Genomic DNA, 18222 nt, shown 5'->3' with positions numbered 1-18222 from the left:
TGTGTGATTTTACTTATCCTGCTTAGTGCACGCGTCATGAAATATGCTGACTTTTAAAACATACTACAAAGGTGAAGATGCTGGGGTTTACGAAGGACGCGACCGCTCTTGAGTTAGTTTTCTGGTTGTCGTCTGATTGGCCACCGTAAGTACCACCGTGCTAATGCTGCATGTTATCAGCGCGTGTTTTAACCAGTGAACAACAAAAAGCAACAGCGTGAGTACTGAGTGCCAAGCCAACTAGCAAAAACTTCCTACCGCCAGCCGCCAGAAAAATCACACTTGCACTTCACACCACAAGCGTGAGAGCAAGCAAAATGGATCTCTCTCGTGGACTGATTTCTCTCCTCTTGTCTCGCCATCCACACGCTCGAACTGATCAAATTTGTTAATGTAGCAAAACTGTGCACCGGCCAGAGCGGACGCTTTGGCTACTAACACATTGGCATTTGTAGTTCAAAAAGCTTTCTACCACATATGCAGGATTGCGTGTACGATACAAGGCAGCGCGTTTCCCGATGAGAGTGCACGCGTTGGTTTCCATCGTCACAGCAGCAAAGTGTAGCATGGAACAAAATGTTGCGGACGCGTTGGAACAAAATAACGCGAAGCGCGTTAGGAAAATTAGGTCTCAGATCGCATGAACCAGCTATTGCATTTCATTTGCTTAGCAAAAATTTAATAATTGATAGGTGAAAATTATGTTGCAACCTATCAGGAATAGAAAAAACATGAAATGGGATAAATTTTGTTGGAAGAATTATTATATTGAACTCCAAAAGCAGTCATATTGTAGGTGGTTTGGATGAGCGAGTTGCCACTTGTGCAGTGCACATGTTGCACACGCGGACGCGACGCCTCTGATGTTCTGAACAAATTTGCCCAACGCTAAACACAACACGAAAATCAACAAGTCCCTTGGTAACCGGGCACTTAGAAAACGTCACCTAGGCACTATATCACCACCGCACAACACCGAAAACGGCTAAGTCCCTTGGTAACGGGGGACTTGTGATATTTTCACTCGATCGAGATATAAGGTAACAACGGGCGACGCAGACCGACCGAACGTGTGATTCGTTTAACTTTCTATTTCAGACTGTTCTAAATACAATAGGTTCACACAATATATGAGTTTTGCTACCTTTTGTCCACAGATGGTGGACGGGGGCTATGAGCCATTTTACGAGACGTTTCGGAACAGCTGATCGCCGCAACGGCGTCAATTGACAGGAGACCTGGGATTAAATCCAGCGTGATTTTCAATAACGCCTCATCTTACCAAACGAGGACATGGAGAAAATGACAAAAATGAGATCCAAAAATGTTCGTTACTGCAACATTACACCTAGTTATTGTATCAGCTACCTCTTTGTTACCCATATTGCACATAAAAAAGCACTTTTGTGATCAGAAATATTTTAATAATTTTTCTTCATTTAAGTTTTCGCCTGGATGAAAAGCTACACTAGAAATGCGCATAGTCATCAACCATCATCATCGCGAAAACTGACGCCGATGATTGAAAAATCCCAGGTCTCCTGTCATTTGACCAGCCTTCGTAAAATGGTTCTCTCTCGCGTGTAGTGTATAATGGGGTAATGTACAAGGTACAAGGTAAAGCAAAAATGACATTCACTTAATTCTAGCTTATTCGTAGAACATGGTTCCGGTTCCAACAGTAAGATATTTCTGAAATTTTTCAGCCATAATTGCATTATAGAGCGAAAGATTGTTAACCTGTCAACTATAACTCCGTAACAAGTCGGTGACGTGCAATCAAAGACAAATTAAAGACCTCCATGTCCCTTGCAGTTGCCCAAAATTGTATGGCTCATAAGGTAATCTAGAATGCCGTGAAAAGTGTACTGCGATCTGTCAAACTTGGGTACCTTTTGCACTACCGAGGGACCAAATGCAGTACTAGAAGTGGTACCCAATCTGAGCTCGAGTGTGACGGACCTGGTGCAATCTTAGTTTAATATTTTCAGCGGAAGAAAGTTGTGGAAAACAATTTTCTGTACCACTTTTAAGTTGTCCCCTCACACAGTTTTGAACTGCAATAAAAAAAAGTTTAAGAAATAATTCGACATAGACCTAAAAATAACTAAATTGAAACACCATCAATTTTCTAATCACGTGGGGCAAGTGAAAAGTTTCTCATTAGGGATTGAATTTGTGTTTTCTCTTTAGGTAGCTTTAGCTGTGATTTAGAGGACGAATGTAAAAATGTCAATGATTCTTTCTCAATAACGCATCCACCACGCATTTTCGTCACACGTTTACATTTATTAGATTCAAATACTAGCAATACCACCTTTTTCCACCTGTTCCAACAGCGCCTGTAGGTTCGTATCGAACAACTCACACCTTATGGGCATTTCCAGCGAATAGAATGGATTTTTCAGCACAAAATCCGCGTACAGTTCGTAGATTCTCTTCAGCAGGACATCCATCCCCAGTTGGAGACTTTCAGCAACGACCATAAACTTAACGCCCGTTAAGGTTTGAAAGCAATGCAGCCGGAACGTGTCTGCTTCCAACACTTCGATTCCACTGCTTTTCGGTTCCGGGCTCAGTTGACTGGCGATGGCGAACAACGGATAGAACATACTGGCCAAGAAGATCTTCTCGTTGGTGGTCATCTTTGGGCGGCTGAATTTAAGCGTCAACGGATAATTTTCTTTGCTCTCGATTATATCTTTGATTTCGCGACCATCTTCCAGCACAGAACCGTTGGCAAGGATGCCGTTCACGCTAACCAGCACGTGACCAACTGCAAAAAAAAACCCAAATGCATGTCAGCAACATTAGATTTGTTTATAGCACTTATATAATTTATATCATTATTTATTAAGCGATCAATTTATAAAATTGCCTGATTGAATTGTTCACGACGTTTCACAGAAAACTGCTGTTTCTGTTTTGTAGAATTACAATTTATTCAAACTAATTCAACTAGACCCAAGTAACCACAAGCATTATATTATTGCATTAATTTGGTCGAAAGTCAACATTTTTTGCATTAATAATGTTATCATGCATTTATTCAATAGCTGTCAAGCAATGATGCATTTGGGTTAAGTTCTGTTATTTCCTTTACGAGAAAGAATGATGATCAAATCTCGCGTTCAGTATCATAAGGGCGTAACTGCAGTGATCGATTTCTCTTCATAGATTCTCTTTTTAGCTTATTACTTGGCCGTGAGAATGTTCTCGTCTAATATTTTTGGTTCAATAGACAGTACTCATCGTCCGTCGTCATACTGCAACGTAAAATATTCCGAATATCGATCGAACATCCCGTACTAATCCAAAGAGAAAGTCGATGAAGAGAAATCGATCACTGCAGATACGCCTGTATGATACTAAGCGCGAGAAATTCTTTCTATTGATGTTTCATTTGGTGAGGAAAGGAAATCAATCGCCGAAGAGAATTCTTTCTATTCGCAATAACTGGGCGAATAGTAATGTTAACACACACAGTGGCTTCGTTTATAAGGAACTTTTATCCTATCTTATTACATCAGCAGCTTTAGCACAGGACACCATCGCGCCAGGCATCCAGCACACCATCATCCTAGTTGTGGGTTCGAATCCTGATTCCAACAACAAAATCATTAAGATGGTAAAGAAAACCATTGAAAGGTAGTCAATGGATTCATTGTTTTGTTTATTTTTAACGCAAGCCCTAAACATACATTATTTTAAGCTAATATACATCATAAACCCTAAATATACATACATAAAAGCTATAGTAGGGCTTGTACATTAAAACTGCTTTACCAAGTATTGCATTAATTTTGTTGTTGTGGGGCCCTTTCCCACTTTAATTATGCTTTATAAAGCTCTTAAAGGTTATGTCACTTTAGAAACAAAATCTGATAGCACACTATAGAGCAAACATAAAGTATGCATATATATCTTCGTGATTACTTGGGGAGTTCATTCAATACAATATTACAATGGGGATTCGCTCGTTGACGAGCGAGAGAATCAGAGACGATAGACATAGTACTACCGGGTACCCCCGTTGGTTTGACCACATTTAGTCTGAACACTTTTTAATCTGTACCCTGCTAATTTGGACATCGTTCAGATTAAAAATGGTTCAAACGTCATTTAGCTCATGAAACGGAGTAAAGTGAAATGGGACGCTATGGAACGGAATGCAGAATCAAAACAAAACAGTGGAAGAGGTAACCAGAAACACGTTTCTAGGGTGACTAGATGTTCAAATTAAAAATGAACCCCGATGGTTTGCATGAGGTACCGTTCAAATTAGCGTGGGTGCACGGTAGTAGTCGGGTTCAGACTGAATACACCACTGGAGTGGTTCAAAAAATCGTTTTTGCTCCACACCGCTCATTCGATTCAAGATCAAATTCTGAGGGTCCTCCCAAAATTTGAGCTTATTCGGATTAAAATTGAGACTGCACAAGCCCTTCAAAGTTTATATGGGAATTACTATGGGAAAAGCAAGCAAATCATTCAATCGATCATAGTGTTTACCCATGTACTCTTGGGGATTAGAATTACGTTGATAATGTAAGAAACATTCATCAGCTACAACCTTTACCGAAAATTGTTTTCAAATCGGATACCTCAGTAATTAGTTAATTTGTCTTTGGTTTGGGTTATGTTTCGGAAAATTCGGATATTATATAAGATAATTCTGACTTGCTGTCGCCTAAATAGGGCGATATTCAAAACTGAAAAGGCAATAGATGGCTCTTTTTCAATGGTAATAAAAACGAAATCCTGAAGCAAAGAAAGCACGAAGGAAGATGAACTAAACACAAAAAGTTATGTATTCACTTTACACTTGATTTCTAATCACTACTTTTTTGATTCAGTTTCCTAATTGCAAGCAATTCACGATTTTCATTATTTTCCATACGTTTTGACAGCTCTCCGACTACCATTCTTCCATGCGCTTGTGTTGAAAGTTTGAGAAATTTGAGAATCCAGCGTAGCGCGATCAGTGAGAGGAATACAAATATCAGTGTCGCCGCTCGGCGGCCGGTAAGAGAAACTGAATGTTCGAAAGGTTGTTGTCTGTGATTTTTGCCGCTGGCGCCAACTGTTAGCGTTTGATAACAAAATAAACAGTCGTTTGATAACAAAATAAACAGTCGGTACCCTATTATGTAAAATTAGCCAAGAGTCAAATAAAAACAATTTTTCCTACATTTCCATCACAATTAAAGTTGTCTGGCAAACGCCAATTTGGAGTTATAAAAACCGATTTTGCAAAATTTAATCTCACTTTTATTCGTTAATTGAAAGAGGAGTGGAAAGATGAGGAAATTTTGATACAATTCAGAAAAACATGATTTGGCAAAACGACATTCTGTTTTTACTAGTAACCGGTTATCAATATCGCGATGCAGAACTCTGAAAGTATTGACTAAAATTAAAGTATCGATTAAAAGTTATCAATGCGTCATTCTCATCAAAATTGTATAATAAGTTGCTGATGTTGTGTTCGGTTTTCAGTAAGAAAAATAAGAAAAGAAATATTTTTTCGCACTTGTTTCAGCCACTTGTTTATTTATTGCTTTACATGGGATATAATGTTGATTCTTAAATCAAAGAATCGAAACAAATTGTTGAAAAAAAAAACAAATTCGCATATTGGTCGTTGAAATCATCTATTAATATTAATTTATTGTTTATCAATTTAAACAAGAGTGTTCTCGCTAAATTCACTGATGCTCTGCGATGATAACCTTAGATCTGTATATATTCAGTGGCGCGGGAAGTGGGTAGGACTTGTACTACGCACAAAATCACCTGGATAGGACAGTCAAAGGATTGTCCTACCCACGATTCAACAAAAACAGGATCAGCAGAAAGCTTTATTATCCGTTCAATATACACACAAACTCGATCAACATCGCACTTATTCTTATGGAGATTGGAAGACACGATAAGGGCTTTAAAGGTTTTCTTATGCCTAATGAAGCGTGGCATAGTTTGTGCATGACCCCCAAAACGTTCTGACTAGTGTGAAGAATGATTGAGGATATTTATAGTGAAACTAATTGTAAGAATTGTTACAAGAAACTCCTTCAACCGTTTGAAAACTAATGGAGCATGCCTCTATGGCATTTTTAAATGAACCAATGAACGGTTTGTTAAATATATCATTAAGGTGAAGATGAATCGAGGCCAAACTTCAAATTTTCGAGAGCACGGATCTGGAGAACCAAACATCCGTTTAATCTGAAAACTTAATCGATTGATCACTAGCTGGTGGTGACCAATCGATTAGGTTTTCAGCTCAAACGGATGTTTGGTTCTCCAGATCCGTGCTCTTGAAAATTTGAGCTTTGACTTCGATTCATCTTCACCTTAAAACTTACATAGTATTTATTATAGGCTATTTTCGGATTTTAGAATGAGTGAAGAAAATTATGTAGAAATCTTAAATTGCTGAAGGTAATTGCTTCAGAGAAATCTCTAGTTAGATGCCTTATATAAATCCTGAAGACAATTGTGTAGGAAATCCTTAGAAATACCTAGAGACATTTCTGAAGAAGTTTTGATTGAATTTTAGAAGATATTTTGACCTGGAATCTTGAATAATTCCCCAGAGAAATCGATGGATAAAATCATGGAGGGATTAGTACTTTCTTTAAAATATCTGTAGATGTTTTGGAGGAATTCTGAAATAATCTTTGGAGAATTCCATCAGTTGTTACCGGTCCTGTACAGACGAAAGCTTTCCTAGTCAACTGGTAACGACTGCACCCTTTACGTTTGAGCCCCTTAAAAATAGTAATTTTTAATTTGCAGCCTAGGATTCTATAGAGAAGTATTTCTTAGCTTCACTGTGCACAACATATTTTTCAACGTTTGTCCTACCCATGGTTTTTAACGTGGACGCGCATATGTATATATTAATTACTTAGGGCAATGTGGGGATGAACCTGCCTACGGCAGAAAATCCTTTCGATAAAAAGTAATTCAATTCAATTCATTCACTTAGGGCAAAGTGAAAAATTACGCGAGATTTGCTCGAATTTGACTTGGGACTAGAAGAAAAGTGAGTGTCATCGTATTGTAGATGGCCTGACTGTAATTGAATCGTTTTGCTGTTCATACAGTAATCCCTAGAATTACCTTTTATCGCGATTTATTTTCATGAAAGGCCTATTCGAATATAAAACATCCAAACTTACCATTTATTCCATCCTTCTGTCCAAAAACAACCGACACCTTCTTCGGTTCGTACTCCAAATTAATTTCCAGCGGGTAGCTGAAGGTTCGCTCCGTTTCTATCTTGGGCACATTGTGATCCAGGTTGAATATCAACCCACCCGATTTACTCACTATATAAACTCCATAGATAACCATTTTCGCGACGGATTTTCTCTGAATTTAAGGCTCAATTTTCCCTTTTGCAAGAAAACATTCCTGCAAGGGAAAACCAAAACACTGCGCTCTGCTTTGAGATTGCGATAAACGAAATTTGACGTTTATCAGGCAAATGATGATGATTCGACAGCTGACATCGAGGGTAGCTCAATTTTTTCGAGCAGTTCTTTGTTTACCGATACGGTACTGAGACGTAGTCTACAATGTTTGAATTGTGGCAACCAAAAAACAGATGATTCGGAATGCTCGAGATTTACGTGACTTGTGCGAGTTGTTCTAGCGAGGATCCTTCTCCACAATACTGCCCAGTGTGCAAAATTTGAGTGACAAAAGGTGCGTTCACGGTTTCATTGATGTGTATTTTTGAGAGGATGAGACGTGTTTTCGTGTGTAACTTGAATAAGCAAAAGCAGTAGAGCAACCACATAAGAGAAAATCAACACCCTTTCTTTCGTCGTAACGAAATTGCAAAATTTTATGTTGTCCTTACCTTCCTAGTTAATTATTTACATGCAAATTGGTTTCCCGCAATGGATAGCTTATATGTAAGTACAAAGATTGGACAATTTGTGATTCCTAACAACCCGTTTTCGCCATTCCCATTCCAGAACATAGGGACTGCAATATTACTCGGTACACTAGATAGCATTAAGGGATTAGCCGTAGTTTTCTACCTAGATAGGGAAGCGAACCTGAAGACGACATCGCAGCAAACGAAACCGGGACGTGCCACCAAGGAAAGTCTGTCCACTCCGACGCCTGCTGCGGTTGCCCACCATCATCAATCATCGGTCAGCACAACGAAATTGATGGGTGTTGTAAACAACAAAGACAACGTCAAGAGGAAAGAGTGCGTATCACCTTTATTTATGAATGAATGAGATTTCGCTTTTTGCGTCGCCTTCAAATCTCGCCTACTAGGAGGCGAAGTGCTTTTTTAAGCGAGATGCTTTGGAGATCTTTTGTTGGATTCAAGCCATTTGGAAATATTGAAATCTGCTATCGCTATTAATAACCCCACGGTATGGATTATCATAAGGGACTGTCCATGAAACCCGAATTTCTGCTGTTCGGAATTTAATACAGCCAAAGAGTTATTTTATTAATTTCCTTATATTTGTTTAAATTATGTTTTTGGCATGCCTCCCGAATAATTCGGCGTGATTTATGGACGGCCACTGAAACCTGAAGCATAGCATAGACTGATTGTACATGTCAATGGTTGCTACTCCGTGATTGATCGGAACTGGTAAAGAATTGTTGTTGTTGTTTTCTCGTTTCAATGCCTTTCAGGCACTAATGAAAAGGTTTATGATATTCTCGTTCTGATGATATCAAAAGTTTTGTACACTTTTATATGTGACTTGGCTTTAGAGTACATGTGAGAAAGTTAAATGGTCAGATTATCGGAAAAATGCCTCTAAATTATTAAATTATCGACATTACTTTACAGAACCAAAGACGTATCTAATGGATTCTCCATAAATCTGTGACAATTTTAATAATGTGTCCAGATGATGTTTGGTATGACTAACGACATGAATTTTAGTACATTTACATTTACAGTACGGATTATCTTAAGGTGAAGATTAATCGAAGCCAAAGTTCAAATTTTCAAGAGCATCTGGAGAGCCAAACATCCGTTTGAGCTGAAAACCTTATCGATTGGTCACCACCAGCTAGTGACCAATCGATTAAGTTTTCAGCTTGAACGGATGTTCGGTTCTCCAGATTCGTGCTCTTGAAAATTTGAACTTTGGCTTCGATGCATCTTCACCTTAAACAACTGAAGTTTTTTTTCACTATAACATTAATAAGGGACCATCGAGGTAGCCATGAAAACCAATTTTTACTATGGTTCTCTAACTCGATATCGAGATACGAAATATCGAGTAAGGGTTGCTCGCTGTCACTATCAAAGCTTGAAATTTGCTGATTTGTACAGGCCGAATGCAATACAATTCGGATCATTCTATATCACATCAGCATCATGCTGTCGTTTCCATCACTAGTGTGTTGATGGCGATAGACTATGGATATCACTGACGGGTTAAGTTTAGTCTTCCATTATGCAAATAAAATGGCAATTTATCTGTACGATATTTTTAACAGTGCTACAGATGGATTGAAATTATGTGTTGGTCACTGAAAAACAATGATAGCTTGGATAATTACCACGTGATCACTCATTGCGCAGTGATTCTGATCTAGAGTGCGATATCGCATCACTGCTGTTGGTTGTCAAATCAAAGTGATATTTATAGTTCGCAAGTGATATTGATAGTTTTAGAACATAAGCTATCAGCTCATATGACTTATGTTGAGCAACTCCCTTACTAAAGGAGAGATGACTGTAGTAAAATCCTTGTTTTTTCATAAAGTTACCGCTTTTTTTAAATGTTTTTTAAAGTGTTGATCTTAGTTGATCTGCTTAAATAAAACATTCATTATCACTCCTGATGCATCTGATATTCTGAAAAAAAAATTGATGCATTTAAATGTACACTTCTAGCAAATTTGCAAATCATGGCTTGGTCAAACGTTTGTCCTTGTCAAAGTGTCGAACTGTGTTTTATTATTTGTTGTTAGACTGATTCCTCGTATTCCTCTTGTTAGCGCAGATGCTTTTCAGAGTTATCAGCCATGACGGTTTGTCATCCTCTCGAGATTACTGTAGGTTTAAAACTGGGCAAGATGGATTTCTGTTACAAGAGGAAGTTTTAGAAAGTAACCGTGGTTGGCTGCCTGCGTACTCAACGAGGAAGAAAATTGGTTCAGAATAGTGGAATGGTGGATTGAGTTCACTGGGTTCAAGAGTTTTCGTTACCGCGTTAAAAAGCTTAGTCCTTAAACCTAGTTTACGGCCTAAGCCATGGTGAAGAAATCGGCCCTTAATAGACAGTGACATTTACAGTGATTCTCATTTTAATCGTTATTAGCCCGTTAGTCACCCTGAAGTCTGGAGATCTTGAAGACTGGCCAGTAGCCATTAATATTTTTCACTGACAGTAGTGCAATGACTATATGGACTTAACGTGGTCGAGGGAATATATGTGGCAAGTTGAAGACATGGCTCGATCCGGCGAGGTACAACCTTTATAGGGAAAAAGCACTAATTTTCGACCTACAAGAAATCTGTGCCAATTTTCGGATATCCATACAAAGTAGGCCAAAATCGTACAAATGGGTCGAAAATTAGTGCTAGGTCGAAAATTGGTGCTCTTCTCCTAGAAAATAAAACGAGTTATTTATTTGATCATAAAAAATACATGTTTTTCTTTCAAATATAAGTTAATCTGAGCTTTACAACCCGATCCGCCTAATCGAATAAAGGTATTGGAAGTTTATTGAGATGAATCTGGTCCACCTCCACTAAATCGCATTACAGAATATGGGCTTACCAAAAAAGAGTTTTGTAACTACTCCTGCTTGCAAGTAGTTCAATTTATGTATGCACGCAGGATAAGGCTTATGATTACAATATTTCTTAATGCAAATTTATCTGCGTGGATTTCGACCGTTCCCTGTCTGTCTGCTTTGTGCCATTATTTGAACCCAAGTTTGAACCGTAGTTTAAACCGAAGTACAGCGCTTTTGCGATTCAACACAAGTTGCAAGGTTCAAACCAAAGTTGTACATCGGTTCTGTTCGTGGGAAGACTGAATCCTACACATGCCAATCAAAATTGGTTTGGGAATGCATACACATATAGAAGGAATTGGCAATGAAAAACCAGGTCTCCATGTACTGGGTACCAGTACAAAAAAAAATGAAAGCTGATTTTGTAGCTAGACGAGGCTCGAATACTCAGTTTTTAGGACCAGAACCCTTTTGTGGAATTTCAAAATGTGTAGTGCAACAGATGGAAGTAAAAAAATGGTAGCGTAATATGATACAGTCAAACTGGATTGGTACAAACACATCAAGGCAGTATAAACTCTTTATAACTCAAAATAAACAAATTACAGAAAGACTTCTACATTTAAATAAAAAAATCTTTCTGCATAGTTATTGGACTACTTGCAGGACATTGCCCGGCCAGATATCATTTAAAGAAGATAGGTCGAAGCCCACCTGATATCAGTCGGTTTTGTGACTGTGAGGTAGAGCCCTCTCAACATTTGCTTTGGTACTGCTCAGCACTATTTGCGCATAGAAGACAGTATTCCAACAAGGGCATACTGGGTCCTTTTGAAATTTGCCAAGAAAATCCCAATAAGGTTGTTAAGTTCATTTTAAGAATCATGCCAGATTGGGGTACTTCGGCACTTTGCACTATCAGTCAACGGCAGTTATTCTAAATTGTAACTTGTCGTCCTGAACATATGCGAAAATAAACAGGGGTACACCTTAATCACGGTAAAAAGAAGCAAGGTAATATACTCCGAAAAATGACATTTGGCAGTGATGTCATTCCTATTACAAACTCGAACGAGTGCAAAAGAAAGCAAAGCATGCTCTCCTTTACTATCCTCAAGGCCTCATGCTTGACGATACACGGAGAAAACGGAAAACCCATATTTGAGTATTTTTTAACTTATTTTTGAGTTATTTTTCTCTCCCTATTTCATTCGCTCCTTCTATTGTTGTCAGAGAGCGAAGAGCAAAACAACCCAAAAACCGAACCTTTGTGCGTTACCTCAAATTTGAGTAAGTGGCACAGTACTGGAAGTTGAGTTGTTTGATCTGCCGGTTGAGTGAAAAGAACTTAGCTAGTAGGTATTTTTTTGTATGGCTGCAAATGAAAACAACTTCTACCCCATCAACTCAAAATTAGGTTAACGCACGAACCCCCCGAATTGAGTGGAATGAACTCACTTTTGAGTACTTCATTTTCTCCGTGTAGGAATGACGACACATGTTTTGATGGAAAATCGTTGTTTACACGTGGGAATAGCCTACCTTGTTGTGTCTACCGTGACCACAATACATCAACTTAATGATCGCAGTGGTTCAAATCCCAACTCGTAAAAATCTCATTTCGTAAGACGATAAGACGAAATTTTAGAAATCAAATGGATTAGAAGCATTCTTTCGGACGGAAAATATCATATGTTATTTTCATCGGAAATATATGTTTTGATCCACTGCTTGAAGTTTAAACAACTGCCACTTCCATAACCATTGGTGCAGGTATCCTGGATTGAAGTTTTTGAAAATTTTTACTGCGGATTGGCGCCTTTGACCGCGGAGCGAGTTTTGGTAGCCGAGATTTTCACGGATAAGATTTTAAAGTTTTTGTAACAGCCCTGCATTTGTTAAATATATCAACCAAGAATAATACTCTCTGGAAGTTTCTTGATGAGCTTGTATGAAATTTTATCATCGGCTTTCCTATTTTTTATTTTTTTAAATAATAGTTTAAATCAGTATCCCAGGAATTTTCGAAAACGTTCTTTTGATTGAGAATACTTTCGAAATTGTGAGTAGGTATCTTGATTTTCAATTAGACTAGTGAGTTCTAGATTCAATGATTGAGCGTGTTTTCAAACTGCATAGCAAGTTTGAGAGCTGTTTCGCAATTATTTAGTAATAGTTTGTTTTCCTCTTTCAATGCCGGAATTGGATACTTAAATTTAGAGCCAGAGTCCAATAAGGATTTTTTTTTGTTGAAACGTGAGTAGAACGTTTTTTTTTTTCTTTTTGCATTTCATGACTATTGTAACTTCTTTTGTAAAGTTCCATGACTTATGAAGTTTTAACATCTTTTATAACTGAGGAATTTAGAAGATTTCTAACTAACGAGATAATCAGACAATCTCGATAGTTGAGAGTTCGACTTGGACGACTTTCATTAAAATCCTAATAACACGTCAACTGCTTAAAATAGTGGATCTTAAAGAACCTCGCACTCTTTAAAAAATAAAAATCTCTTCCCAATTCTATATTTTTTCAGCGAGTCCAAGGTCCTGCACCGCGTACTGCAATGCTGCCTGTTGAACGGAGGAGTCTTCATGCTGAGTATCTTGCTGTTCGAATACGGCATCTTGCCCGGATTGAACTTCTGCCTGTCGTATCTGTTCTCGAACTCAGGAACCGTGGCCACCATATGGGGCTGGATGAAACCATCGCTCTCGTTGTTGTTTCACAGCTTCTGGGTCGCCCCATTGTTCTTACTCAGCAAGATCGTCAACAGCCTCTGGTTTCAGGACATCGCAGATTCGGCGTACAAAATTCGCAAAGGAAGGCCTCAGCTGATTCCCAGCATAAGTAAACTGATCGCCGATACGCTGATCAGCCTGCTGATCCAGATACTGTTCCTGCTGCAGAGCAACCTCGTCAAGTATCTGCCCATCCCGGTGCCATTCGCATGCAGCGTACTCTACATTGTGCACATGAGTCTGCTGTGCTCACTGTACGCCTTCGAGTACAAGTGGTTCAACATGGGCTGGGAGCTGCACAAACGACTGACCTACATCGAAACGAACTGGCCGTTCTTCATCGGGTTTGGACTGCCGCTGGCCATCCTATCCGAACTGCCCAACTCACTCGTCATCAGCGGTTGTGTGTTTTCGGTTCTGTTCCCTCTGTTCATCCTCAGTGCAAACGAAGCCACTCCGAAGGTATCCGTTTGGTAAGTGTTTACTGCAGAAAACCATTGGCGTAAATAGGGAGACCACCCCCTGTCCTGACCGCTCGAAGAACGGTGTTGGCACCCTACATGTTTTTTTTTTTCAAATATTTGGCGTTCATTAATACTTCTAGCATAGGGGGCATAGAGTATCTTCGTACCTGCCATACGATATACGCATGCAAAAATGGTCATTGGCACAGTAAGCTCTCAGTTAATAACTGTGGAAATGCTCATAAGAACACTAAGCTGAGAAGCAGGCTCTGTCCCAGTGGGGACGTAATGCCAGAAAGAAGAAGTAATACTTCTAGCATAGAAATTAATCTGACTGCCGCATTTCAAAAGATTTAGACGAAGAAAATACCTTTAATGACGAAAAGAACAAAACGGCCGAAAATACGTACATTGCTCTGTTCTGAAAATAGCAGCGCATGTCGATTTTCATACAAAATGCCCAACTTTGGCATCCTCTACTTTAGTTCCCTTTCAATCAATCGAGCAAAAATGTTTTCCACAGAACTACACATATGTTCAATTTCGTAATCACAAAATTTAAAATTTTTCTGATTTCCTGCCAGAAAGTGAGATACTAGGTGAAATTGTTTGCTATGCGTCTTCTGTGTATTTACATACATTTGTTGATTTTACCGCATTATAAAGGGCCATAGTGTAAACAAAAACGGTAGAATATTGTTCTTTAGAAGATTCTTTAGGAATACATTTTGGTTTGGTGTCGATAGATATTTTTGTGGTAAAATGATAGGATATAATTCACAACTGTTGAAGTACAACAATGCGACAGTCCGAAGATTAAATATCGTCTTATTCTTGGTTGGTTCTCCAAACCAAATATACCGTCAACGTACCAGTATCCGCTCATGTTCCAGTAGCCCGCTCACGAGTTCAAAAAGTAAGGTAATTTGAGTAAATACACAAAAAAATGTCCACAGTATGATTTTATTCGTCGATTTGAATTGTATAGCGGCTAAAGTTTTCAAATTTTCGTTGTGTAAACTTATCTTTTTTCAGTGTGAGCGGGCTACTGGAACATGAGCGAAAACTGGTGCACTGATGGTAGTATCCATTACGCAACGTTCGGAGGGCACGAAGTCTGATTCCTATTTACACCTATGCAGATAACGATAACGGAGAATTCATTGATATCCTTTGATTTCAGCGAAACGCCTTTGAAGCTGTTCTCGCTAGTGGTGGCCATCACCAATGCTATGTTCAGCAGTCGCACCAAGCTTGGCAAGGCGGCGCTGTCGACTCCGATCAGTGGCAGTCCGGGAGGTGTCGGCATGATGCGTGGAATGACTCCACCGCTCTCCGGCAGTGGTACGCCATCTCTGAACTTCCAACTGAACCAGCAGCAGAAAATGCGCCAGCAGCAACAACAGCCCCATCATCATCACCATCATCGACAGCATCGGCACTCGTCACCATCACCGTCGTCCAGCATGGGTTCCACAGTGGGAGGATCGACCGCGGGCTCGGTCATGAGCGCTGGACTGCAGCAGCAATCACTGTTGAATCGTAACTATAGACGGTAAACTAGGACCACAGTTAGGTACCTACTCACTTGTACAGCAGTAGCCTCTCGTGTGGAAATCCATGGTTGTGTGTGACGTTATCTGGAAAACTTTGACTGAGCTCTATACCGGAAATACCATTTTTTGTCGAATAGTTGTAGATGGGTATAGCTCTGTGATTTTTATGTCTGGAAGAGGCGGGTTTCTCTGTAGAGACTTGATCACTATTTTAATGCAATTCTCTAAAAATAACGATTTTTAATCTAATTCAACAAAAATGATTAATTTATTTAATCTTCTTCAACGAAAATTATATCTAAAGCAGAGCGTTAATTACCAATAATAAACTCAATCACAATTTGTGAATGAAATTTGTGATTAATTTGCTGTAACAAAGTTCAAAAAATGTTTATGGGTTTACTGTTCATTATGAATAAGAGTCATCATTCTTCCCTTTTCTTGTTTACTTTCGAATGCTCTTTTGAAATAATATAGTGAAGTGAGGTACAATGAGAAAGTTATGAAAAGCGAGAATCCATTTTACTTGCTATTTTATTTGATAGTACGCTAACATTGAATGTGTGCAACGAAAAAAGCATTAACATTGCATTGCTTAACTGCTAATAATTATGACCAAATTCTTGATATGCTAACTATGCCTCACCTACCCCTCCCTACGCACGATTAAAGTAAAAAAAACTGAATCGAAAAGCTTTATGTATGATTTATCGTCTAATCATCAAATTTTCAATAATGATTAACTCAACGCTCTGTTCTAAAGTCATGCATTTTCCTTTTTTTTTTTGTTTGCAAAAAATCCTGGTGCAAGATTTTAAAAACTCCAGAGAATTCCTCAGCCACTTTTAAGTGACTATTCCACACATTCTTTATAAATGCCTTGAGGAAAAACATAAGGGATTCTTCTACTAATGTTTAATCCATAGACATATTTTGGAATACTTTCAGGGACTCTTCCAGCGATCTCCGAAAATTCTTCCAACAATTCTCCCATAAATTGCTTCAGCGATTTTTCGCGGTATGTTTAGAGACATTCCTTCAGAGTTTACTCCAGGCAATCCTTAAGCGTATTCTAACGCTACTAGCTCAAACAATATTGACAAAGAATACTCTGAAAAATTTCCTAGGGACTATCCCAGGAATTCCTCTAGAGATTTGTACACTAATTTTTCCTCAAATTTCTGCAGTTCCTACTCTAGGAAATCTTTCAAAGATTCCTTCAAGAGTTCTTGCTTGGGTTACCCTTAGAAAAATTCCAGGGTTAATTCTCGAAGGTATCTAAAACGAAATTTTTCTTTAGTTCAAAAAGAAGTTTTCCAGAATGTCATACAAGTGGTTCAAAATATGAAGGTAACTAACTCCCAAAAGAAGTAAATATGATAGAACAACGCCTCACGCCTTTCGCCCACGATGCGACGAACTCGTGGGTTTGGTGATAAAATCGGAACCACATGAATTGTTCCAGTTGAACGCGACCGATCAAACAAACACAACACTATTAGCAGCAAGCAAGATAATGGAGGCACATTTAGAAGCGGACATTATTAAGAGAAATACACACGAAGACAACACTCCCATATTCAACAATAACGTTGGTAATTTGCAGTAGGATTGCGGTTCGAAGAAAATAATCAAATCGATAATGGTGCTCAGTTTCGGTTTCAGTTGTGAAGCGTTTTTTTTTTCTGTTGTGGTTCTACAAAAGAAATGTTTTTTTTTCGAGTTTTTAGGGTACGTATAGTATATAATTTTTTTCCGTTTGTCACTATAAGTAATGACGTTGTTAGCAACCAGACCAGCCACGTGAGACAAACTTAAAGTGATTTTTAAGATTTATGCGTTTTTTGTAAGGAAAAAAAATAATGTAAACGATCAGACTGCTTTTTCCTCTCTAGTAAGGAAATACAAGAAGATTTCTTGAGAATAGTAGGATTGATTATTTGAGATAGAAAAGAAAGAATGTAAGACTTATACGGTGAGAGACAACATGTTAAGACCACAATCATTATTATTAGGGGCAATATTATTGGGGGCCTTCCTTAGCCGAGTCCGCGGCTGCAAAGCAAAGCCATGCTGAAGGTGTCTGCGTTCGGTTTACGGTTGGTACAGGATTGTTTCGTGATGGAAATATCCTTGACTTCCCTGGGCATATAGTATCATCGTACTTGCCACACGATATATGAATGCGAATAATGGCTATTCTGGCAAAGACAGCTCTCAGTTAATAATTGTGAAAGTGCTAATTAAACACTAAGCTGAGAAGCAGGAAGTCTAGGAACATTTTATTTTGAATTCTCTACAGAGCCTTCTTTCATGGCCTTTCAACATGGCCGATCTGAAAATTTGTTTGAACATCAAAATCTTGTTCTTAACACAATTGGTTTATTCTACGAGTGGCGTGAAGTGAGAATTGTCGGTCTCGTATAGCGAAGTAAAAATTCTCGACTCGACTGAAGTGACTCACCGTGTAAATCAAAAGCAGATTCACTTCACTCGAGTCGAGTATTGTCATCTCGCTATACGAGACCGACAATTCTCATCTCACGCCATTCGTAGAATGCTCCCAAATGCTTTGATTTTCTGTTAATAAGTGGATACAGATATTTTTCAAAAATTACATTTGGCTTGAATGCCATCAATGTGATTTTTGATTTTTTTTTTATCGAGCATGAGTTTTAGAGTACACATGTTGTCACATGTGGTTTCCAAAACCAAAAT

At 38.6% G+C, this 18222-nt stretch overlaps 2 protein-coding genes across 2 annotated transcripts; one reads left to right on the top strand and one right to left on the bottom strand.

Moving 5' to 3' along the window:
• Positions 1-2268: 2268 nt before the first annotated feature.
• On the bottom strand, positions 2269-7500 carry LOC5568869 (trafficking protein particle complex subunit 4). Its single transcript, XM_021846455.1, has 2 exons — positions 7188-7500; positions 2269-2776 (listed from the first exon to the last, which is right to left on the bottom strand). The coding sequence occupies exons 1-2, from the start codon at positions 7360-7362 to the stop codon at positions 2298-2300; spliced, it is 654 nt and encodes a 217-aa protein (XP_021702147.1). The 5' UTR covers positions 7363-7500; the 3' UTR covers positions 2269-2297.
• Positions 7501-7717: 217 nt separating this feature from the next.
• LOC5567715 (etoposide-induced protein 2.4 homolog) lies at positions 7718-17428 on the top strand. Its single transcript, XM_021846454.1, has 4 exons — positions 7718-7928; positions 7992-8233; positions 13280-13957; positions 15132-17428. Exons 1-4 carry the CDS (start codon positions 7914-7916, stop codon positions 15505-15507), a joined length of 1311 nt encoding a protein of 436 aa, XP_021702146.1. The 5' UTR covers positions 7718-7913; the 3' UTR covers positions 15508-17428.
• Positions 17429-18222: the final 794 nt, after the last annotated feature.

Source organism: Aedes aegypti, chromosome 2 (assembly GCF_002204515.2).
Source record: "Aedes aegypti strain LVP_AGWG chromosome 2, AaegL5.0 Primary Assembly, whole genome shotgun sequence".
Classification (NCBI taxonomy): domain Eukaryota; kingdom Metazoa; phylum Arthropoda; class Insecta; order Diptera; family Culicidae; genus Aedes; species Aedes aegypti.
Note: the sequence above shows the minus strand (reverse complement) of the source record. Positions and strands in the feature narration are given on the sequence as shown.